General features: G+C 35.5%; 1 protein-coding gene and 3 long non-coding RNA genes across 6 annotated transcripts in view; 1 reads left to right on the top strand and 3 right to left on the bottom strand.

The window, feature by feature from the left end:
• LOC135802109 (uncharacterized) overlaps nt 1-26665 on the bottom strand; it is a 50184-nt gene continuing 23519 nt past the window's right edge. Inside the window, exons 3-11 of one of the 2 annotated variants that reach the window (XR_010550508.1) lie at nt 12643-12746; nt 2071-2198; nt 1894-2021; nt 1717-1844; nt 1363-1667; nt 1195-1313; nt 1008-1135; nt 755-958; nt 1-203 (exon numbers count right to left, since the gene is read on the bottom strand). This is a non-coding gene — a long non-coding RNA (uncharacterized lncRNA). Of the gene's footprint in view, nt 204-754; nt 959-1007; nt 1314-1362; nt 1668-1716; nt 1845-1893; nt 2022-2070; nt 2199-2431; nt 2592-12642; nt 12747-26665 lie in introns of those variants that run through there. The other variant, XR_010550507.1, reaches the window with a different exon arrangement.
• On the bottom strand, nt 3332-4469 carry LOC135802068 (histidine-rich glycoprotein-like). 2 transcript variants are annotated; one of them, XM_065315598.1, is made up of 3 exons: nt 4234-4330; nt 4015-4108; nt 3332-3958 (listed from the first exon to the last, which is right to left on the bottom strand). In XM_065315598.1, the coding sequence occupies exons 2-3, from the start codon at nt 4024-4026 to the stop codon at nt 3443-3445; spliced, it is 528 nt and encodes a 175-aa protein (XP_065171670.1). In that variant the 5' UTR covers nt 4027-4108; nt 4234-4330; the 3' UTR covers nt 3332-3442. The 2 variants fall into 2 exon arrangements, with proteins under 2 accessions (XP_065171670.1, XP_065171669.1); XM_065315597.1 differs by having other exon boundaries at nt 4015-4469.
• On the bottom strand, nt 6411-7914 carry LOC135802101 (uncharacterized). Its single transcript, XR_010550504.1, has 3 exons — nt 7605-7914; nt 7223-7543; nt 6411-7171 (listed from the first exon to the last, which is right to left on the bottom strand). It is a non-coding gene; the product is annotated as an uncharacterized lncRNA (long non-coding RNA).
• On the top strand, nt 10947-18016 carry LOC135802108 (uncharacterized). Its single transcript, XR_010550506.1, has 2 exons — nt 10947-11365; nt 16071-18016. It is a non-coding gene; the product is annotated as an uncharacterized lncRNA (long non-coding RNA).

The following is a 26665-nucleotide window of genomic DNA, read 5'->3' as shown; positions in this document are numbered from 1 at the left end:
TTATAATTTTACATTGTGTTTTATTGACAAAAATAATAATAGATACATTTCTTTAAATAGAAAAATATCGACAGCTAGCAAATTCGAAAGTAGTAAAAACTTGCCTTAAAATACTCGCATCTCCAACACTTCATCTAGAGATATTGCAAACTTCATTCGTGCATTCACAAACTTCTTGGCTGGGCATCAAAGTTGTCCATTTGCTGGAATTAATTATATATCCAAGTTATTCTTATGTGGGAGACGATAACTGAATGCCGACGGACACGTGCGCACATGTGAACTGAGAATTAATCCACGATTGATAAACCCAACAGCATTGAATCACGCTTGTAAAACCCCGGTCACCCCCGATTCTGGTTTATGCCGTCGATTGCTTAATGAATATAAATCATTTTACTTAATTATGATCTGAAGTAACAGGACACGCGCACCGCATTCGATGTCCGGAATTGAACTGCGTGTGCTGCAAAATGCATACAGCCAACTGCGACAACACGAGGTCAATATCAGTATTGCGTGATATGTTCGCTGAACGAGACAAAAAAATTGTTTGCATACAAGCCTCGCGCGTACAGATCTTTACTATGGATGCATAGCAAGCAGCGCCGGTTTTGGTACTACTGGCGCACTAGGCAAAATTTCTACGGCGCCCAACTGAAAATCGAGCCGGAAAACGTGCGAATTGCGAGAAATTTGAGAGTGATATATGGGCACTTCCCAACCCTAGACGATGACTGAATATAGTTCATACCATTAAAGAACTCTTCCTCTATCACTTGAAGCGAACCGAATTAAAATCGTGCCAAGGAAACACAGGATACAGACCACTTTCCACCGCAACTTTTCAAAAAAGGACAAAAAAGTGCTGAAGTTTGAAAGTGATTTAAGGGTACTTCCCGACTATTGAGAGTGACTGCATGTAGTTCATACCATTAAAAAACTCTCCTTCTATCACCTGAAGCAAACAAAATTAAAATCCAGTCCAGGAAACGCGAGATACATACCATTTTCCACAGCAACTTTTCAAATATGACAAAAATTGCTAAAGTTTGAGAGTGATTTAAGGGCACCTCCCGACCCTTGAGGGTTACTGAATGCAGTTCATACCATTAAAGAACTCTTCCTCTATTACCTGAAGCGAACAGTATTAAAATCCAGTCAAGGAAACGCGAAATACAGATCATTTTCCACCTCAACTTTTCAAAAAAGGACAAAAATTGCTGAAGTTTGAAAGTGATTTAAGGGTACTTCCCGACCCTTGAGGGTGACTGAATGTAGTTCATACGATTAAAGTACTCTTCTTCTATCACCTGAAGCAAACATAATTAAAATCCAGTCAAGCAAACGCAAGATACTGACCATTTTCCATAGCAACTTTTCAAAAATGACAAAAATTGCTGATGTTTGAGAGGGATTTAAGGGTACTTCCCGACCCTTGAGGGGGACAGAAGGTAGTTCATACGATTAAAGAACTCTTTTTCTATCACTTGAAGCAAACAGAATTAAAATCCAGTCAAGGAAACGCGTGATATGGACTATTTTCCACCGCAACTTTTCAAAAATGACAAAAATTGCTGAAGTTTGAGAGTGATTTAAGGGCATATCCCGACCCTTGAGGGTGACTGAATGCAGTTCGTACCATTAAAGAACTCTTCCTCTATCACCTGAAGGGAACAGAATAAAAATCCAGTCAAGGAAACACAGGATACAGACCATTTTCCACCGCAACTTTTCAAAAATGACAAAAATTGCTGAAGTTTGAGAGTGATTTAAGGGTACTTTCCGACCCATGAGGGTGACTGAATGTAGTTCATACGATTAAAGAACTCTTCTTCTATCACCTGAAGCAAACATAATTAAAATCCAGTCAAGGAAACGCAAGATACTGACCATTTTCCAACGCAACTTTTCAAAAATGACAACAATTGCTGAAATTTGAGAGTGAATTAAGGGCATATCCCGACCCCTGAGGGTGAATGAATGCAGTTCATACCATTAAAGAACACTTCCTCTATCACCTGAAGCAAACAGAATTAAAATCGTGCCAAGGAAACGCGAGATACAGACCATTTTCCACAGCAACTTTTCAAAAATGACCAAAATTGCTGAAGTTTGAGACTGATTTAAGGGCATTTCCCGACTCTTGAAGGTGACTGAATGTTGTTCATACGATTAAAGAACTTTTCTTCTCTCACCTGAAGCAAACAGAATTAAAATAAAGTCTACTTGCACGAATTAATTATAAATCCAAGTTATTCTTATGTGCGAAAACATAACCGTTTGTCGACGGATACGCGCGCGCCGCACAGAACCGTAAAGTAATCCCCGATTGACACACACAGCCGTGTCCAATCACACTTGTAAAATCCCGGTCACGCCCGTTTCTTGTATATGCCGTCGATTGCTTAATGAATATAAATCAATTTACTTAATTATGATCTGGAGAGACAGAAGTAGTCGCGATGGAGACGCGCATCCCATTCGAAGGACGGAATTGAACTGCGTGTGCAGCAAAATACATACAGCCAACTGCGACAACACGAGGTCACTATCAGTATTGCGCGATACGTTCACTGAACGCGACAAAAAAATTGTTTACGTATAAGCATCGCGCGTATATATCTTAACTATGAATGCATAGCAGCGCCAGTTTTGGTACTACTAGCACACTAGGCAAAATTTCTACGTCCCCAAACTCGCAATCATTAATCACAAGGCCCAAATTTGATGAAAATTACCAAAAATAATTAAATTCATTTACGTGCATTTCTCGACACTTGATAGTATCCGAATGTCAATTCTGTAACTTTTTTACCATAATCAGCTTAAATCATAATTAAAATCGAGTCAGGAATTGAAGATCAATTTAAGGACACTTCTGGACACTTGAGAGTGTCTTAATGCAATCCATACTACTCGTATACTACTACTCGTATACTAGCAATCTGAAACAAACAGAATTAACCTTAAGTATAGGAATCGCCAGATACAAATCGTGTTTCATCAGAAACATTAACATTGTAATTTGTTAACTGCTCATTTTTCATAACAATCTTAGATTTTCTTAACCAATGACAAAAAAACGACTGCCATCTTTCTTATAAAGCAAATATATAATCCAAAGTAAAAAAAATAAATTTCTGCTATTATATTGCAATTTGTGCAGGTTGCAGACTGAATCAAAAACTCAAAAAACAAACAATTTCACAAGAAAAGCGTGCGTATAACGACACTCTTCAAATTTTCGCACTCTACTCCTGTACTACAATTAATTAATCCCCAAAATAAAACAAAGTATTAAATTGCAAAAATATATATGTATGTATATTATAAACATTTGACAGTAGGTAGGTCAATATACAAAAAATAAATAGCTATATCCATCTTGATCACAACATTATCATAGTCCCATTCATATCACTCAGTCAAATAAATCGATCTAGTAATGTTCGTGATGAGACGGATGATCGGCATGTCCCGAATAGGTGACATCAGCATTGAATCCATTGTGCTTATCAGCGGTGTAATGAACAATGCGAGTCCTGCCGTCGGGTTGAACCAGCTTGTAGTGTCCCTTGACAACATCGCCATCGCGGTGCTCTTCCTGGGACTTCATGTCATGCGTGTGGTGATCTTCAACGCCATATTTGAATTCATACTTGGGATGATGATCGTGATGCTCCTCATGGTGGTCATCGTGATGGTCATCGTGATGGTCATAATGAGCTACTTCAACGCTAGGTTCTTCGTAATGATGTTCCCAATCGTTCTCATGAGCTACATAGTGATGATCAACATGATTATCATAAGCATGATGATCATCATGGTCGTGGATATCGTAGTGGTGTTCATTATGGCCATCATGATGATTATCAAAGTGTTGGTTGACTGAGGCGTATGATGTACCATGGGGAGCACTCAGTGCACATCCCAAAATGGCGGACAAAACCACAATCTAAATAAGCAATAGAATATAAAATAAATGTTACCGTTAATTAATTTTTAACTTACTTTCGCAAGCATGTTTATTGCTGGAATTGTTGTTGTTTGAAAGCACAAATGAATTGTGAATGATTTCTGTTCCTACAATTCCAGTTTATATACTCTAAAAGTGAAGCCAAAAATGGCATATGGATGTGGCAGTTACGTTTATAATTAATTGTTATTAGTAAAAATATTGCTGCTGTCTCTTTCGTTACGTTACATAAAACAATATGAAATTGTACTTACCAAATATCAAAATTTGCTAGCAGTGTCCAAGTTCTATGTTAAAACATGCCATTTATAATGGTTTGAAACTATTTTTAACATGTAGAACAACTAAAACAGTAATTTAGTGCAATATATGAAAGTGATGGACAACATTTGGGCAATTTAGCAAAAATTGCAGCGTGTTACATTATTTTTAGCTCAAGTTTATTAATTTCGGCGAAATTTAATTAGCTTGTGTGTTGCATATATTATTTCTTAACTAAAAGATGTATATCACATTTTAAACATTAATTAAACTATGCTTTAATATATAACTTAAGGTAATGAAGAAAATAATTATTTTTGAAACATTAATACATTTTTCTTCTTTGTATTTCGAGCTTAGTTTGTGACAGATTACATTGGAACGTCGATGAATACAAATCAGAAACATTAACGACCTGAAATGCGTGTAATCGAATATTGAAAACCCCCAAACGAGTCAAAAGAAGAAAAAGACAAAAGACGTGCGACGCATTTGAAATCAGACAAATTGCAAAGGGGAGACAATGTTTTGCTTTGTAATGTGTTTTTCCGTGTAATTTTGCAAAATATTCAAATTTTACATCTTTACTTATTCATTTTCAAAAATAAATAAAAGATAATAAAAACGTAATATTCTGTTTAATAAACAGCATTTGATGATAATTTGAAAGACCTATTATCATGATTATCAAAATTTAATTGTTATAGTTGTCATTTGCACTGTTCATGCAATGCGCACACTGTCAGTTAAATTTAACGTCCGTCTAAGGATGTTGCAAACGACAAAGTGCGCCAACGTCGAACGATGCAAGCAATTAAACACTCCGCAATGTTCGGCCAACCATTATCTTCCCAGCACAGCAAGCTGGTTGTAGTTTTGCTTTATTCCCTTTACGCTCTCTGGACGCTAACATTTAGGGGCATTTAACACTGTTAACATGCAGTTAACACTGTGGGTTGTGCTGGACGTCGACACAGATTACCATCGTTTATTAGCGTTTAATAATGTTTACTGGTCAACTATAAACAATATCTAACACCAGCGACAACAGCTGTTAATTATTTTAGTGTTTAGTGCATCTGTAACACAATAAATCAAAATATTTAATTTTCATGTAATGCATCTTGGCTGTACACTCATAAAATAAAACTTTTCGTAAACATTTATTGGAAATCATCGGAAAGTTTTAGTTTGTAAATTATTTCAGTTTTATCCTATTGTGTTTGTATAGTTTGGAGTGAGATTAAAAATATTTATGCGCGTACATTAGATGAGACACAGACGATGCGCAAAATCTATGCAGAAAAAATGCGCCAGTAATCCGCGAGCGGAGATTACGCTCAAATGCGAGACAGTGCATTGCATCGTATTGCATATTCGTATTATTCGCATTATTCGTCCCGAGCATATTCGAACATTTTAATAGCGGAACGCAGAGGAGCGGAGCGAAATCGTGGAATGGCTCATGGCAAAACGCGTTCGCGAATGATGCGAACTGCGAAGCAATCGCAATGAATCGTCGGCGCGCTCGACCCAGCGTTTATCGCGCGCCGCATCAATTCGACATATTTATGCATACGTCTAGTCTAAAACCTACAGCCCTCATCTTAAATATTCCTACATATGTGTTGTATTTAAACTTTAAGTATTTTCATTTATGCATGTCAAAGAAGATTTATTTTTATTTCGATTTAAATTGCACATAAAACTCATGTTTTAACTTGAAATAAACTTTTGTCTAATTAAGTTAATTTATTGCATGTTACATTAACATTAGAATTTTCTAATATAAATGTACGAATATTCATAGTTTATTTGTGTTTGACTGGCGTCGACCGATCGCACGAAAAACAATTCAAACCGCGCCAGTCTGTTGTCTGCCACATAAATGGCAATATTGCTCTATTTTATAACCAAAAATATGGCGAGCAGTAGAGGAGTGGCGGCACGGCGCCGAGGGCAGCAAGGCTAGGGCGATTGATGCGCCGCGCCGCCGCCTCACACCCGCCGGCGGCATATGCTGATGCTAGAAAGCTCGTGGCTACACAACAAGCAAAATAACAACCCAATGCATCGCAGATCGCGGTACAACGGAATATGAGGACCCAAACTGCGGCGTATTAAGCCGTTCTTAGGGGCGGCTGTAGTAAAGCATTATTAACTTATGACAATAATTTAAAATTTTTATTTTAGTCTAAAAATATTAAGTATTCACATTTGAAAATATTATTATTAAACTTTTGTAAAACTTATACATTTAATAATTATCGTTAAACTTTTAATTGTTGTTCTGCAATTACCCATCTTCAAGTCTTCTAATCCGACATCATTCGGACGTTTTTCGGTATTTGCATTTTGGCACGCTTTGGTACTTTCGACGAAATTACTTCTTTGTTAATAACATCATTAGAAAACGCAATTCGACTTAATTGCTTAATTAACGGAATCATTACAACGTGCAAATGTAACTATTAAATTGTCACGTTAAAGTGTCTTACCATGTAGTTAAAAAGAAATCAAGAAAGTACACTAAACGTAAGTTAGGTTGTCTAACTTAAAAGTTAAAATATAATAAGTTATAAATAAATGCATGACCAATCCTAACAATGATGCAGAATTAAAATAGAAAACAAACGGTTATTATTATTACATGATAGTGAAACTATATTTATCATTGACCTTGTGAAGGTTGCACGCGTATACAATGCATATTTACTTAATTAGAATATGAATAACTAATATGTTGCGTAAAACGAGTATTAAACAATGTTTAAAACATTGTTTTTCACACTTTATTACTCCATGGGCATTGATCCTGTATAGTTTTACGTAATGAACTTCTATCTAATTTGGCATTCTGCAGAATATCTTTAACTTCCGTCATTTTGTCATCGGATAAGTGAGGTGAACGTGCAAGAATCCACAAGAATTCTAAACAATACTATTTTGTATTAACTTATCAATTATTTTATAGGAACTTACGCATATTTGTAGAGAGTATGCCAGGTAAAATATCAGTACAGCTCCAGACAATAGCATAATTATCATAATCAGTCCCAATCACCCAGTAATTGCCTTCAGGACTTAATGGAAATCTAACCAGGAGTTTACCTTCATTTTAGAAGAATCAACAAAACGTGCTACACCTTCTATGCTGCTATCAGCGTTAGCAATTAGTACAATTCCACTGTTAACAACTCTAATTCTATTCTCATCGATCAAAGAATAATTTGCTCGGACACAATCCATATTAAATTGGAAAATGGCTTCGTATCGTGCTTGTTCATACCAAATTCCAAGATACTATTCATCAATATAACATAAAATAAAATTTAAAATTGTTTGTAAATTTAGCATAACTTACTCTTGATGCATCAAAATCCTGCACAATTTTCACATCGTAGTTTTTACATTCTCCACTTGAAATTTGTTGACTATGCACTTGAACCAAAATCAAACAAGTTACAATCACTGTATATATGTTATTTATGTTCTTCATTATCTTTAAGTATATAGTTTAAGTTAGATACTTGACAACTGAATATTAATTGGCACTGCTCGTGTAATTTTATAGTCGGTGAAGTGCAGCTTGTTTTCCCAGTGGCGGCTCGTATACTCGTAGATGAGTGTTTTGTTTGCCGAGTGCGGATGAAAATATACACTAAAATGACTACGCGTGAAAGGTTGTCATAGTTCATCATTCATATTGTTGTATAACTAATAGCAGCCTTGTAACCGCACAATTCGTTTGCATCCTTTACGTTTAGGTCAAATATATTAATTAACTAATAGTACACTAATAATATAAATCAGTGTGTTAACCTATTTTAACTTTCTATTCTATTCATACAAAAATCATTCAATAGGTGATAATGTTATATTATTAAAATTATTATTTTACACTATAATACTCGTAGAAACATTGAATTGACTTAAACTAAATATTTTTAATCCATGGACATTGATCCTGAATAGTTTTTCGTAATTTGACCGCAGCTAACTTTGCATTTTCTAAAATATCGTCAACTTCCGCCATCTTGTCTTTTGGTAATTCAGGGTACGTGAAAGAATCCACAAAAATTCTATTGTAATAAAAGAAATAACAAATAATAACGTGTTTTTAACGTTTTTATGTTTAAAACTTACGTATGTTGACTATTTGTAAATCAGTACAGCTCCAGACAACAGAATAATTATCATAATCTGTGCCAATCACCCAATAATCTGCAAGTGGACTTGAAGGAAATTTAACTTCCAACTTGCCTTCGCTCAGCGATGGATCAGCGAAATTAGCAACACCTTCAATACTAACAACCTCACTAGTACTCAACATTATTCCATTGTTAATAACAATTATGTTTTGTGTATCAGGCAGTGAATAATTTGCAGTAACACAGTCTAAATTGTATTGGAAAGAGGTTTCATACCGGGATTGTTCATACCAAACACCTAAATACTTTAAAGGAAAAAAATTACTGATGAATAAAATAATTCTAATGATTTTTAATTAATAACTTACTCTTGAAGCGTCAAAATTCTGTACAACTTGAACCGGATAATTACTACATGCTCCAAGAGATAATTCTTGACTTTGTACTTGCACCATAAAAAAACAAGCAATAATAAAAAGAAAATTCTTCATTTTGATAAGTTTTAACAATATTTTAGGTACAAAACTTGTGAACTTGTGTTTTCAACTGAGGATCAATTAAATTTTGACCAATTTATACAGGTTTTTTTGTTATTGAGAACACCTTATCACACGTGTTTAGTATTTTATATTCTTATCTATCTATCACAACTTAAAAACAAACCGTTTTTTCTTATTCAAGTAGTTTTGTATATTCTGGAATTCATTACATTTATATTCTACTCCAGAGGGTGGATTACTGGTGCACACCCACTTCTTGTGGTTGTTTTCCTCGTGCGCCGTAATTTCAAATGCAAAACGCAATAATTGTCACTTTCGATTGTGCTCTCGTTTGTTTACGCGTTCGCATTTCCGTTCCCGACTAGCGTTCCAGCTCACCATCCTCTCCACTGTCGGTCTACGGCTGTCCACCCACGCGCAAGATGGATGTGTGACCTCTTCAACCTCGCGAATTTTCGAAATGTTAGAAAATTAGTAAACAAGACATCCATACTAGGTTTAGGGAAACTCGGCATGCTTTACGTTAAGATATTTTATGTTGTGAATGTTATTTTGTTTCCTTGTCTCATGCTAGGAATGTTTATTTCTTATTCTAATTGTATTTGTGAGCGGTTAATCTTGAGAACTCTTACATTATAACAAACAGAATGATACAAAACATGTATATAAATTAATATTTTGTCAAATTTATAATTATATAAATATCATTTGTGATTGAATATAAAAATACAGACAAAAATGTTTTTAATTATGAGTTTTCTTATTTTATCACTCTGTATGTTATCTAAAACGTCTATAATTTGTAAAACAAAACAAGTCCTATGTCTACGGCAAACATTTTGGTATTTTAGCACGACATTTCTTGCATGTAATACTTGCAAGCCAGATGCATCTTACTTCCATATCTGTTGGGAAGCTACGCGCCCATTGCAACCGTGAGCGTCCTGCCGGCGTCTTACTTAGTCCGATCCACTAATTTTAATCCTTTAATTAGAATTCCGTTCCGTCGCAGTCGGAGCGTCGCGCATTAATAAACATAACAACTGCGAGAGTTGCACCGAGCACAAACACCGCAAGAAAACGAAAAGGATGTCAAAGGAAAGCAAAGGACGAAACCGGGCGAGCAGCGGGGGTGACGCGAGATAGGAAGGAGTCGAAGATATTTACATGTCGTGCATCTGCTAACAACCCGCACTCTTGCCGGGCACGGCGCGCGCTCATTAGCGAACGAAGCCTTTAATTTCATCCCGGCCTAGACGCAACCGAGGTCGCGCATGCAGCGGCAAACATCCTGCATATCCTGCACATTCTCCATATTATTCACATGTGAGAGATGACTGTGTGTGGATATGCTAGCGCACATGGGGATTTGCTAGAAAGAAAGGCTTTTGCGTTTAGCGTACGGCGAGCATTGCCAAAACGGATGCACTTATGCATATTGTCTCTTCGTATATTGCGCTAGGTACGTTTTCGGCCGTATTACTGAGCTATTCGTTTCGATAATGCAACGCGGAAGTTTACATTAGGCATATACAATATGTTCAAATAATTAAACATGCCTAAGATTCATGTACAATGAAAAAAACAAAATATTAACTAAAAAAGAAAATGAATCTAATATAATTTGTGTATGGAGATATGTTATGTATGAAACATCGATGCAAATTGTGTTGCATAACTTAAATATAAATCTAGGCAAATTTAAACCCTCAACATCACTTCACCATCTAGCGATGTCGGTTTTAACTAAATAACCACGAAAACTTAATGAGAATTAATGATTTCCTGTTTTATTTTGATTAAACACATGGTATGACAAATGAATATATATCCATCGATAGCCCATATTAGGATAAATGCAGTAAACGCATAAACGCATCGTTCCGCCGAATCGTGCGCCACTTTGACTTTAAGCCTGAATCCCTGAGTATTCCTGCCTATATCCTTTGCAACATCCCTCTCTATGACGCATCCTGCACATGTGTGAAGTAGTGTGCGTCCACTGCAGTGTGCAACTTTGATATGCATGCACATTACATACATGTGCATAGAATCGGTGTGCGAATGCGACGGTTCTGTCGCTCGAAAAGCTCGCAACGCTTTGGAAAGCAGCCAGACGCCGCCAGAGTCGTGACGCCGCGAGCCGCCAGCGGCAGTACGCGCGCGGCGCTCGCCGCCTTCGCGCGCGCTTTCGCCGCTCCCACATACAAATATTCTACTCTCAAGAAGATCGCGACGATCACGTTGTCAAAATACAATTCAAAATACAAAATACGTAAACTTACAAAGTTAGGAATTTCATAAGATAATTATGATAAACTAAAACTTATTTCATTAAAAATTATTATGAAATTATAAGCCTGGGATAATAAAATTTGTTAAGAAAAAACAAGTTGAAGAAGACCTTCCAACGATGGACAAATGGTCCACGAAGGACAACGAAATAAACAACATCTTAATTAATATGTAACAAGGTCGGTATTTGTATAAAAACAGTTTTCAAATGCATAAAAATTGATTGATTTGTTTTGCAAATTGATTTCTAATTTTGCAAATCATGTCTATGATTCATGATTATTCAGAATATGCTAGATAATTTTTTTGCTCGTTTCAAATAATCAATCTTCAATATTATAAAACGGCTGTATCAAAAATTCCAAGATTATTTCAGGTCGTTTTTTTGTTTTGCTTGTCATTTAAGTAGTTTGACCGCGGTTAAATGCGACGAAAGACGTTGAAGTCCGTGTTCGCGTTTTGCATTGCGCCTTAGCCACTTTAGGGCTATTAATAAGTGAGAAAAGCTCGCGGACTAAAAATAAGTCGCGACTAATTAAACTCGCCGTGAGGACGCGCGGAGAGATCCTCAGATGCTCTCCATTAGTTTGAGTGTTTTTTGCGTTTTCTAATACTTTAAATTTCTACGTAAAAAAAATAGATATTTTTATTTGAGATTTATTACATCGAGATGTTTTGCATGTTTCATGACTCGATGAACATGATTTATGTAATTCGACGCTGCATAATCGCACAATAATTCAGTACAATCGTTGATTAAAACTTTCCACTGCATCGATAACTGTCGTATTGCCGGCGTGCATCGATTGTATTCGTTTTTGTTTTGCGATAGTAACGGCTAAGAAGGCTGCAAATCTTAAAAATTAAAACCGGCGCGGTCCGAAAAAGCTAATAATTCATAGCGCATTAAATCAAAAACGTGGAAACGCCACGCCGTTTGTCGCTATAAAGCATTGTCGGCGTTCGGGGCATTCGGGGTGTTCAGGGTGCGCATTCGGATGAGGGAGAGTTCACGGAATCGTAAAGCCGGTGCGACGCGACGCTCTCGAATCGTAAGATACTGTCTGGTGGTGGGCTCGCGCGCGCTAATATTGCTTTAATGCCAGCCAGCGTCGCGTTTTCGAATCGCGCGGCATCGCGCCCGGGGCGAAAATAAACCAAATTTGACGCTCGGATGCATCCGCCGGCTATAAACTTAACTTTTGCGCGCGCGCCCGATGCGAAATGGGTCAACGAATCGTAACTTTTAACCTCTTTCCAGCGCCTTTTTCCTTGCGGATACGAATGTGCGTTGGGTTGCGGCTCAGCGTGTGGTACGCATTCGTCGCGAAGGTCGAGGAAACTTGAAATGAAGAAAAAGTGCGGAATTTATTTGTTACGAAGCGCGCGCGACATGGAAGCGCATTAAAAATATTTAGAAAGATAAAAACAAGAAAACAAAACACGAATAACTTACATGAATGTTTTTATTGGTAATTTTTCACTTCAACACTTTTGTTGTCTCGAAGAGTCGGAACTTATTCAGTGTCACTTTAAAGTGACAGGGCGATGTGTAACGAACTGGAATAAGAAGAAAACTGCCTTAAATTGAATGTTAAACACAAATTTACCCAAAAATTTGGTTGATTTTAAAACAAGGAAAGTTTACTAATATTATTTGTTAGGGCAGAAAAAATTAGTAAGATTCAAGTGAGATTTTTGTGCTGATGAAGTGCTTTCACAGCATGCGCAATTTTCGCTGACAAATTTTCGTCTTTTCGGCTTGTTTCGTTTTGCCACACCGCTTGATAAACTGCGGCAATCTGAAAATTCCCAACACGTTCGCATCAATCCGGCGCATCGGGCCATCAGACACGTCCGTCGATAAATCAATCAGCGCATTAATTCCATCAGCATTTCACTGAACACAACCATGTTAACGCTGTGTTACATTTTGTAATACATTCTGATTGAAACAACTTCCACAAACCAAACAAAAATACCAATTTGTGTACATTGCATTGCTTCACTTCATTGCAGATGTTAATAATCAATTATTACTATATTTTTCATTTAGTTTTGTTATTGTTTACATTTCAAAGTGTTCCAATGTCAAATTTGTATAAAGTTTGGAAAGTCTGGAGCGTCAGCCACGCACGTTTTGGCATTCGCACTTTATCCACCGAGTGTGACCGCAATTTACACTACTCACACGTTCGGTGAATGAAAGTCAAGTGGAAATTGCATCAATGGGTCAATAGTCTTTGGCAGCAGCTTCTTTGGCTCAGCGTGTCGGCGTGATGATCTTGTGGGCACAAACGCACGCCAAATCCACACGTGGCGGGCGCGCGACGTCACGACGCGTGCCGCAACGTAAACCCGGGCGCGTCGCCCGCCGCCGAACGTAAATGCGTAAACGATAAATCGGAAGCTCGCCTGCCAAACGCGACGCAGCGCGTCGCCAAGAATTGATTTCCATTTTTTCGTGTTAGCGCGTCGCGGATTGCACTTGGAGGAGTCGACAGCCGCTCAGCTGATTGGGAATTGAGCCAAACGTGTAAGAAGGGCATCTCCGGACGTGTAAATTATACTTTAAGTGGTCAATTATACTTTAATACAAACAATTCAATTTATATGCCAAGGAATTCATTAGGTCTATCTTCAAACCAAACATAACCATATTTTTAATATATGCAACCAAATGCACAAAAATAATTTTGTAATAAGTATTACTTCTTTTATCGCAACACTAAAATACTACGCCAATTGAATAGACCATAAAATACCTGCTTAGACAGTGTTATCACAAAAACGAGCACGGTCTCAAAAAGTATCGAAATTGCAGATGTATCGAGTTTCCCGCCGTCTTCCGCCTTCCTGTAGCCGCTTTATTGTCTTCCGCGCTCTCATACTCTAATGTTCTGAAGTCGCCCTAGTCATTTCTGTAAGTTAGGAAGGAAACTCGCGTTGCTCGACGACGATAGCGCCGAGACGGTCGAGATGCCCGCGCCCGCCCGAGAGATAAAAGCCGCGCGGGCGGCGGAGGTAAAACTATAAAAGACGAAATAAAAGCGATTACAATTTAGGAAATACATCTTAAATTTATCGACGCCGGGGACGCGCTCCGCTCGCCTCGCTCCGCAGTGCCGCAGTCAAACTGCAGTTTATAAATCAGATGAAATTGTGTCTGAGTGCGCCACTACAATTTCGCCTGGACAAGTTGGCGATAGTTTTACGTATTTTCAATCGTTACTTTACCCTATTTCAATGTTCACATTCATAGGTTTATATTAGAAATTAACATAAACGTGAACTCAAAACATATGATATGCAATACAAGTTGCCTACATTAACAAAGTGTTTATTCATTTGAAACGGTTGAAGTCATCGCAAGTATTACGCAAACATTTTATTAGTTTCGGAGACAATAAAAATAGGAAATAAAAATATAAGCGTAAAAGTGGACCCGGAAAATACCAACAAATATTCGTCCGCAAATGCGGCGGCGTTTACTCTAACCGCTCGTCCTGTTTCGTCCTCGCTTCTTATTTTCTTGTCTTCGCCCCGATTGGAAGTCGGAAACGAGGATGCGAGCAAACGGACGAGCGTTTTTGGTCGACGCGCTCGATTTGCTTCTCTCGCGTGTGTTTTATTTCTTAGTATTTCGCAGTGGCTCCCGTTTTCGATATAGCAGATATCTTCGGACGACGCCACAAAATGACGGGAAATATGAAAAATACCAGGAATGCTGCTTCCACGCGCATGATGCAACGATTCAGAAAATTAAATCTAGCCATGTGACCGCGAAATAAAGTAGATATAAAACAGTGGAGAAATGTTTGGAAAACTTTTGTGAAAATTTATGTTTTTGCAGTTATGAAAGTCAAAACTATCATCTTAAATCAATTTAATTTCCAAAATAATATTTTACTATATTATAATCTTGACCTATACGTATACTATCGTTTTTAGTGATTTATACAACACTGAAGGTAGTACAAAACGCGTTTGCACGTTTGGTACACGGCTCACCTAAAAATAGTTTCAGCTCAACTATAATTAGTGCATTGCCATCGCATCATCGTCCGCCATAAAGCAAAACATGTCACTACATAAAGTAAACACAATAAAAACTAAATACAGCAGTGGAAAATATTTTTCGAAATAATATCGATGAAGTAACTTGAAAACATTCACTAAAACTAAAAATTTATTGACGTTTAAAGTCGCCTGTGTGGCAATCGCAATAGTCAAGCTCAAGCACGGAACGCAGCGGAAATCGTAGATTAAAATGGAAAAACGCCCCGGATTCTCTTTTTCATCCCTCACACTCCGCAAGCCTCAAGAAACCGACGACGCATTCTCTCATCTCGCTTCTTGTTTCGATCTGTTCTATTTGTCCTCTGCGCATAAACATACTCGAAATATCAACGCTCGACGCATTGTTTCTTTCTTCTTATGAATATAAACATGAATACGTTTGTGATAGGGGGTGGGAAGTTAGCGTTGGTGATAAACAAACCGACCCGCATAACCGAAAGGCAATCGCCGACTCAAAAACATCGAAATTCTTGCAGCAGTGCGCGATGTGGAATGCAAAATGTGCAATTGAAATGTTGAAACATTGAAAACTTCCCTAGACGAAGCGCTGAAACCTGAAACATCTTTGGAAACTGCAAAAGCGCACAGCGTTCAAAGTCGCAAAGTCAAAGAGCACGAAGAGAAGGTTGGGGTTTGGGGAACATGGCCCCGGACCGGAACACAACATGAGCACACAAAACACGCAAAAAGACAAGCTATAATTCTTGCATGGTCATCGAGAATATTTTCTACATCGTATAACTTTTAAACATACCAACTGTTCAAAGTATTTATTTAAATTGAATGTTTTTTAATTTGTTTCAGAATAATTCTATCGTGATCTGATCGACAACGTTATCAGATGACTTCATGGACTAGATTCTCTTGGATAAGTACTGGAACGCCGTTTGCTCACTTTGACCGACGTTGACCTTCGAGCAAACAGCGTTTTTTCTTCGTTTTGTCGCAATCCACGAAGTAGTCTGTGAAGTTGCCTATACTCGGCGTTTGGTTATACGCTGTCGCGTCATCCAACATGTCCGCCGTCTTCTGATCAAAGGCCGCGTTCATTTGCGACGCGACGACGCGAAACTTGCGCTAATTCGCTTTTCTATGCCGCAGCACGTACTCGGTCAGAGCGGTAGCGTTTTCACCTCATTTCCTCGTTTCCTCGTTTCGGCGTGGATCGATTAATTTTCGCAAGGTGGACGAAACATTTGTGTCGCGGTTTCGTGCACTTTCACACGTCGCTGAAATCTTTCGATATTTTATTCAACATTATGCTAAAGTTTGTACATATAAAATAACTTATCTAAATAAAATAACGAAATATTTCTTGAAACGAGAAAATAACGAAATTAAAAATAAAATAAAAATCTAGGCTTTTAATTTCACGAAAAATAACACTTTGTTTTCGAATTTGAAGTAAGTACTGTTATTTTGTTTTATAATTATTATTATAAACGTATTGATAGTCTCGGTTTAAATTTTTGTGATTTGTGAGAAATAACCATAAGCCACTTGAAAACCCTCTGATAAAACTAATGTAAAACGATTTGTAGCGATTTAACTTAACAATATTATATGATTAGAGAGTATTGACCGGTTCTAGACCACTTTCTTGCATGTACGATGCAAAAAAACAAGAAATTGTATTTTCAATACGAAGGCATTAAAGAAAAAACGTACAACAAAACGAAAAGCAAAGCAATAACTTTGATAAACGTCTGAAATTTGTAGGTTATGTACAAATTGACACTAAGAAAACCAAAGATATACGTAACTATATGATTATCTAAATGAAGAAACATGTACGAGCAAAACAAATAAATGCTTTATGATAAATCTGCAGTAAACGCAAAACTAGATTAAGCTTTGACATTTTGATTATGGTTGTAAATTCGGTCGTCCAAGTCCAAGTCCAAAAACGGCCTACATTTCTATAATAAATTGACTATAAATATGGAGCAAAAGAAGTTGCATACGATTGCATGCGAAGAGTACGACGAGCCAAATAACCAAATAAGATGCAACCAGTGCAATTATATTCGCCAATAACTCAAATTAATAGTCATTTTCGGTGCCAACACAGTCTAACAATGTAACTGCTTGTATCGCATACAAAATGAGCGTTAAAACAATAGAAGACATGATTAAACCCATTAAAACTCTTCAAAATAAAGCAATGGTGTTTTTTCAAGGTCATTTTAGTTTTAGTTTGATTGTCACACAGACAGTAAGCTTCAAAATTCTCGGATTCATAAATACATTCGGCTAGTGAGACTATGATAAAATTATAAAAGAAATACTAAAAGCTATGAAGAAATATTGAAGATTATTTAGCTGAGTAGCGTATTTACTAGCGCCCTCTCTATACACAGGGCCTATAGCGGATTTAGTGGCCTTTCAGTGACTATATTACAGTATATTAAAGCGTAACTTAATAAAATATTTAAGATTATACGAATATTTACTGAATCGAACACCAAAAAAGAAAAGTAGAGTACGTTTAAGGCTCAAAATGGAGACTGTCAAAATGTCAAACGTGTAAAATATGGACAGCTAAAGAAACTTTGAAGAATCTTTGAAGAAAGGTTTTGTAAAATGTATTTATTGAGATTAAAAGGGCGCAGTTTATGTCCGAGATATAAAATAACACACACGCATACATAACCTACGAGTATATTCTTATGATGACAGTAAGATTATAAATATTATGAATTATACTCTTTCTTCTTCTATATTGGAATAAAATGGTTTAAAAACTCAAATTTTCAAAGCCATTAATATTTTTTGCCATATTAAAATCCTATTTGTGTCACGATAAACTGCGAGGTTAGTTTGCAACCCATTAAGCAGTATCCATACGTCCGCACTTGCGGCGGAATGAAGATCGCGACCTTCCTCGTTTGCGGTAATTTCATTTGGGCCACCCTTCTGCTTCACCCTCCTTTCGCATTGCTCCTCGGCGCTCTTTGCGCGCTCGGCGATAAAACGCTAAAATCTTTCCCCTTCATCAAGCAATTCGGCGGCTCCGGCGGTGAAACAAAAAGGATCGAGGCACATAAACAGCTTCTGTCTTCGACCACGATGGGAGTTTATAAAGAAAACCACCCAGCAGCGGTAAGGGTTTTCCGGGATGCACATTAATGGCCGCGTTCGAGTTTTTCTTCGCCAAGGGCGTGGAGGGATGACCTCTATCTCGTTCACAGTCAAGCGACCACAAGCGAGTAGGCAACCAGCATGACGCATGACACCATACCGCCATGCCACTAGCGCATTACGACGATATTTACGACCATGAGAGCTGGACGGGAGTGAGTGAAATCGATTTTTCACAATTTCGTTCATCTTCACGTGTCGTAAGCATGATGTTACTTAATGGGATTCACGCAAAGTATAATGCGAGTGAGCGAGCTGTTCACTGAATATTCACCCCATACTCGCTGCGTGTTTTAACTTGTTCGCACACATTAGGACATTATTGATAGTGTAATTTGTGTCTTTGTAATTCACCGCTTGCGGAGAAACTCACCACATATTCAATGGCACAATGTGGGAATGGCGAGAAGTAGTCATTTATGTGTGTATAGGTTATGTGCGTTTCTCGTGTGTTGGACATTTAAGACTGGCACATTAAAATCACACATTTGTGCCATTTTCAGTCGCATAAAGAAATTCTTTCAATAAAATGTAGAAAAGAAGTATCGAAATGGTTATTCTGCAGTTGTAGATGTCAAAATGCCGCGGTTTTACTATAGGCAACACAACATACAAATTACGTAAGTACTAGTTTTTATTAATTGTAACTATTCTATTTTTATCAAAATAACGCAAACTTTTTCAAATAGTTTTCTTCAAGTCTGAGTAGGGAGAAAAAACTTCGCAAAACATGTGAAATTTTTCGTAAAAGTCGAGGACGTTGCGTAGAAGTGTGGAAAAACTCCATAAATCACAGGCGGAGCACCCCGCCCGAGCGCGAACTTTTGCGCCGTTTTAAACGTTAACCGAATTATCGTAACTCACAACGAGCCGCCCCGCTCCGAACGTTAAAAACGCGCCGCGCTAATTAACAAAAACTTTTCGCCTATTTTTCAGCTTCTGTGCTTATTTTTCCTTCGCTGCGCTGCGCCGGAGTGATGCATCACACATTTCACCAACAAATTTTCTAAACGAAATGTCAACATGGAAAAAATAAGCGATTTGATCGAATCACACTAAGCAAGTATTGAGAAACTTTGTTTGTGCACTTTTTATAAATTCAAAGTTATGTACTTGCAAAGTTATAAAAACAGCTCGCAAAGAAAAAGTGAAAATACATTAATGCTGGAGACTTTGCTAAATCGAAGGATAACAACAATCTGCATTCCTATTTGACGTAGCGAAGTGTGCGGTATCTCTACTAATGCAGAGAAATAAAAATGAAAACCAGTCATTCGTAATGTCAACGCAAACGTTTTAATAAATGACAAAGGCGGCATTAGTGCATTTTATTAGCAAAAGAAAATGTCACACGTGAATTATAGTTAATAATAAGATTTTCACACAAAACTGCTTAGTTTTGAAATTAAACGCAAAAAGATTGAAACAATGAAATAATCATTCCATTATATTCTAAATTTATAATAGTTTATAGTTAATTGCGTACTCATTAAACTCACACATGAATAGCCCTCGAATAGTCTTTGCATAGCTGATGAATGTTAACGACGCTGAGTGAGATGACAATGAACGAGAAATCGTGTTGTAATGAAAATTAACGACTCTTCTTCTCTGCTTGCAATTGCGAGTGGTGCTGTGTCTCGTTCGATTTGTGAAATGTGCCGAGCCGGACCTTAGTAATATTTCGCAAGCAGACAGTCGTATTTAGCTGCGCGGCTACGAAAATTACTAAATAGAAAACACGAAAATGCCATCTTGCCATCTTTGCCATATTTGCCTAAATTGCTTAAATTATTGTACAGTTGACTGCGAAATAATCGCAGGCGCTTAAAACCAAAGGTTATTTTCTTTAATTATTGTTTTAGAAGTAGAAGTAGGTAAATACTAAAAGTGCAACTTTATATGCAGAACTAATTTATAATTATATGAAATTTAAACGTCAAAATATATACTAGAATTTATAGTAGTAGGTTATTCATTGCTAATATATAGGTATTATGTGCATTTTATCCGCGTAAATTTTAATAAAAATCAGTCTATCTAATTACTTTCTTATTTCTTGTTCTATTATCTCGCGAATCCATCAATAAGATAATCACTTTCAATTAAAAATTCTTTAATTAACGGAGAAATGTTAAAAATGTAATTTAACACCATCTCGGTTTGCAACTATGATTAAATAACCATATGATCTTTCAGCCCTTATTTTACACCATTAACAATATATTTTAGCGACAAAAAATAAACTTTTTAATTTTTTTGGTCAAAAATATATCTATGTCAAAATTTGTGAAAGCGTATATAATATTAGCTAGGATTTCATAAGTTCGAATGTAGATAAAATAAAAATATATATTCAGCCATATATGAAATTTGTGTGTGTTTGTTTGTTAAACCAAAAAAAGCAAAAATAACAGAGGCATAATGCACACTGCAAAATGCGTATAAAAACGTGTATAAGAAGCGAATAAATCAATGCAATGCGCTGAATCACCAGATCGCTACGATTCAGTTTTCAATTTCATCCATTGTTTTTATTTGCCTTGTAATGCACGTAATTATATGCTATACATTGCAATTTGTAATTGCAAATCGCAAATTAATTCGCGCAGGTAATATACTCTTTAAAAACTTTAAAATGTAGTAATTTGATATAAATAACAACCAAGCAAGTTTACGTGATATTTTTCTTATTTAAAGCTAAAAATCAAAATTATTAAAACAAGTTTTTTGCATTTCTATTTTCAAAAATGTCAAAAATTCTTAATTTCTCTAAAGTAGCCCACACCAAAACAACCGTTTTTGCTACCCATGAGAAAGCAGCTCACACCTCATCAACGTAACGTACGTCGACGAATACCAAATGTTAATCAAAAGAAACGGTGTGTTATTTCCTCCTCGTTCTTTTTATTGTACACTTCCAGTGTATCTTATAATTTCTCTTCTTTGTTTAACTCGTAGTTCACACGCGTGATAGTCTAGCATTTAAGACAATTTCAGGCTGCTTGGTGGATGTGGGTAAGTGTGTAATAGCGGTATGAATATCACGGGCACGAAGCGGCGGCACTTTTATTAAAAGCGGCTAATCGCCGGCCGACTCTCGCATTGTGTTCAGACGCGCGTCGAGTGCGTTCGTCGAGTGTTCTGTTTGTATCCGAATCAGAAGTTCTATCAACTTAATCAAGTGCAAGTCATTCACACCGAAAACTACTGAATAAGTAGTTCAGAATTATATTATAAAAGATATAATATATAACTAAATGTAAACAAAGTGATAACAATGATATAAATATACAATTATAAAACTTTGTGTTAAACACTCAAAAGGTTCAAAACATCAGATATTAGGTAAGCACGTGTCATAATATAAATAAAGAAACATCAAAGTGTACTGAAAAAATCACAATATGATTAAAATAATTGCACAAAACATTCGTGTGTATGCTAATACACGCAGATATGTAGATATGTGTTTTCTATTTTGAAATTCAAAGAAATAATGAAATAATGTTTATTAGTCAATGGCATTTTTATTTATTTAAACGCACCACCAACTTAAACTATTTCTTTAATTAAGATTATTCAAAAATCGTTAAATCTTGCACATTTCGCATGATAACTAAAATAATGCGCTTTCCAGCCAATAAAACTCAATCAAATCGTATAAAATTCAATAAACTTGAATGACTCAAGAAATAAATGCAAGAAATCAGAACGTTTTGCAATGTAAACATTTTTGCGATTGCGATTGCGATAATCACGTTAAATGGTTAAATACATATTAAATTTAATTATAAATTTCAGGTATAATTCAAAATCAAACCAATTTATTTATTATCATATAAATAACCCGAAAATTGAAGAAAACATATTTTTATGAATTTATAATATTAATATTCATGAGTGTAGATTTTTGTTTGGATGACAATAATAATGTTTCAAGGCAGTGTGGCATTTTGATCGTCAATCCGGTCGTTTTATGCGTTTTGTTATGAAACAATATGGTTTAATTAACCTTTTGTTTGTCACTTGCTTTGCATTCAACTCGTGTGCTCATTGCTCGGTGATTATTGTTTATTCTTATAATTATTCACAGAGATTGTGTACAATATTACTATGTAATGTACCTTTCCTTTAATATTTTCACTATTCATCATTATTTGCAAAATTCTTCGTAGCAAATAAAACAAATATTGCTAAAAATTTGCAAAATTTTGCGGATGTTTAATATTTAATTTTAAAAAAAGAAACTAAAATATATAAACATACAAAATTAGTAAATACAAATATTAAAACACTCTCTATATTATTGATTTAATAATATATAATAATATATTCCATTATCCATGACATCTATAAATTGTTACAGCGTAGCCAATAACCAATAGCGCATTAAATAATGACAATTTCAATGAGTCTCCAATATTGAATTGAAATCTTTGCCTATTTACAGCTTGTTTCATTGGCACAGTCGGTTTTGTATGTTTTCAATGCAAAATTCCAGTTTCACTATTCATTTTCAATCGCTTACCTACTGTTCATGTAACATCTAACTGATTCTAAATGATTCAATGTTTGCGCACAAGTTGCACAATGCTAACGTCAAGTATGTTCGCGTATGATTTGCATTATCAACTACTTAACACTTTTATTTTGTGATATACCTACGAATATGTGCGTGATTTTAAATATTTGTATTTTTAATTGCTGATTATTCATTCCACTTGCATATATCACAAGGTTTGTTTTAATTGTAGACTTTTATAAGAATTTCTAATGAGAAATAAAACTGTTTATGCTAAGAAAACGGTGTGGAAATTCATGTATGTGAGATTTGTACATAATTATCCGTAATTATCGATAGTTGTCGATATATACCTAATAATAATTAGTAGATATTTTTAATCGTTTATTATTATGTCTTATTATCGCATGCAAAGATCATTTATACTTTAAAACACTAAATTATTTATTATTCTAATATTTTATCGTCGATTTTTACTAAAAAACGAAAAATAAAGCATTATTGTAACCTTGGTTGCCTACCTACGCAAAAGATATGTCAACCTTTTAACCCAGTTCAATACCGATTCATTTCAATATAAATATAGAAGAAATAAGTGACTACTTCCAGTGTTACAACATAAGATTTATTTATGCTAATGTATTTTCTTATGACTCTAATCTAAATATTCAATTAACATCTGAATGTGCCTGACCATTTGACTGCTGACTGTGTGTGAAGTTAGAAAACTGTGCAATCTGTGCAACGGATTTATATCCGACATTGTGCGCCTTTAAAATATTATTTCATGTTGCACTTCGTTATGCTGGTAATTTATGAATTATGCAAATAATATCTTTGTGTTTACACAACACAAAACGTCATTAAACTAAACAATCTCTATCTACAGCTATTAATTAAAATAAAAATGTGTTTAAAACGCTGTTCTTAGTACTCATTTAGTGTAAAATATTTGATGATAAGAGTATTACAGTAAGAACACTTGCAGTTGCTAAACTTGAGTGTTTGTTTGAGTGTAAGTGACGATTTCGACATGTGGTTTTATTTGCCATTTGTCCATTTGTTGAATTATTGCTCTTTATTGCATTTTTTCCTTTTTTGCTTTCCTATTGCGACTTTTCGATTTGCAATCATCACGATTTAGATTTGACTCTAGATATTTTGTGTCTTTGACTGGTTTTTATATACGAGACCGATTATCACGAAATAAAGCTAACTAGTTTATTGTTTAATTGAGTCGCGGCGAGAGCAATGACTACTTGGTGGTATTTCATGGTAATAACATTTAATGTGAATGAAAATATTACGCTCGATTAATGCCGGTTTCTTATGCGCTCTAAATGAGTGCAAAACGATGTTTTTATAAACGTTTATTTACTTATTACCAACAATTTTATACTTGATTTAGCTTAAAGCAAAAAAAGATAAATTTGGTAAAATTTATGATTTGCAAATATTTTTATAGAAAAAATAATATTTGTTTTACGGGTTTATCTAATAAATGAATATGAAAATGTAATTAAAAGATGCGCACGTCATTAAAAGAAAATATTTATTTCTGTTTAATCGAATGTATTTGAATTTAATTACCTTCAACGCACGTAAGTTATGTTAAACTTGATATTTGTGTGATTAAACACAGTGAGGCCAATTGATCAGTATGTGAAGGCCAATTTATATAAACAGAAAATAGAATTTTCACTTTTATTTTAAAATAGCTTATGCTCGCAACTTATACCGTGTAAATTTTAATAAAAAATTGTTTAATTTTCTTGTTTCTAAGGACGAATTATTTAAAATATGAATTGATACAAGATTATTAATTTTAATATAAAAAAATGAAAAGATGCAAGTAATACACTGCAGCGCCATCTCGATTCGAATTAGATAACTACACCTCTCATTAAACAGCCATATAAACTTTCATCCTTAATTTAACACTCTTCAAGTTATATATTTGTAATAATAAGTACCCCACTTGCTTTTCCTATGTCAAATCTACCAATACTCTAAAATTTATCAAAATTGATTCAGTAGTTTTTGCGTGAAAGCGGAACAAACAAACGCACCTTTCATATTTATAATATTAGCAATAATTTCTATTTGCTAATAAATCATAACCAAAAGATTTTTTCATTTGAATACGCACTAATGCCTGTAATATTTACAGATAACTCGAATTGCTTAACAAAACTGCTAATTAATGTCGCAATGCGTAAACGCGTAATAATAAGTAACACTAGAGTGCAGTCAGTAGTACTCATAAAATAATATACCTAAGAATCAATTACCGTAACTTATCGACCACCACCTTGACATCGCCATTTTTTAACCTAGTTTTAATAACTTTTACGCATTTTTAAAATTTTTATTAATATAGATGATAATTTTTAATAACTTGACATTTAACCATTGAATTTTTCTGTAGATTTACTTAGCGCTCTCTTAAACATTGATGTTTATGTTTCCATTGACATTCCAAATGGTCATGCTTGATTTATTTAAATTCTCGCATTGAAATTTGATCAACAATATCAAATATCTGCTCTTTTATCAAATTGGTTCAAAAAATCCGTAACATATTAAAATATTTTAATGTTTTACTTAATATTTTTTTTTTTAGTTTTTCAGATATTTCTACTGCAAAAGTTGGTAAAATCGGAAAGAAGTGAGAGATCATGGTCTCAGTGGCGTGCGATGTGGTCACCATCGCTCTCGCCTTCCTCGGCGCATGGTGTCTGCTCTGTTTCTTGAAGGACACACTCGTGGTGCTCCTGCAGACAGTTCGCGGCCACCTCGCGCCTTACCTGCTCGCCGGTCACGAAGAGTCGACGGTGAAACGCTTTGGCGAATGGGCTCGTACGTGCGCACTCTCAATTCACACTCATTTCACTCTCTACCGTACACAATTTACAGTTCATGATCTCGTTTGAGAAAAATCCAGTGCACAAATGCACAAATTGCATGATCATTCTCAGCATAAGCAATCGTTTGATTCTTTCCTAACCTTTGCACCTTTCCATTTTCGTGCAGTTGTTCTTGTAATGCTTTATCTTAGAGTCATATAGACGCATGCGTTTATTCTTGAGCAACTTCAGCAATGTAGGCAATACCGCATGTAGAGTCATCAATAACCGTGTGTAATTCCTTTTAATTCTTGCGACATCAAAGAAAACTGAAATCTTGAGGTAGATGAGTTAAGACAGCCTTCAGGTTATCGCCATACGTGATGATGAAAGAAGCGGTTGTCGTATAAACAATCATTTAATCATAAATAATTATTTATGCATTTTGAATGAGGCACAAAACAAATATTTTATGCAATATGTGCATAAATTAATGCTCACATAAACAAATTCAAAAATTAGATGTAAATGTTAAAACACAATTAACATTTACATTATTTTTGATTAACTTTAACATGAACATAATGTTTTGATCACGTTTTCCAATTATTTTCGCAATTGTAATGCCTAAACAACTTGTTGGTTGCTTGTGACACGAATGCGATAAATTACCAATCCTGAAGAGTCAATTATTGCAATTACATTGATTACATGAGCACCGAACCGTACCATCAGTCAGTTTCTTTCCGATTGCTTGTGTTTCACTTAACTCTTGTGCTTGGCTAATTGAAGATTTCCGTGAGTTGACAACCTGACTTTTATTTTAGTGTTTTTGCTGTCAAGCCAGCTTTCAGCAATACAAAATCCGGAACGTGAAGTACTACCGT

This window comes from Atheta coriaria, unplaced genomic scaffold (genome assembly GCF_025399875.1).
Source record: "Atheta coriaria isolate IRGN ID8LTWV9N9 unplaced genomic scaffold, Caltech_Dcor_3.1 hic_scaffold_15_pilon, whole genome shotgun sequence".
Taxonomy (NCBI): domain Eukaryota; kingdom Metazoa; phylum Arthropoda; class Insecta; order Coleoptera; family Staphylinidae; genus Dalotia; species Dalotia coriaria.
This window is presented reverse-complemented; position numbering and strand designations above follow the sequence as displayed.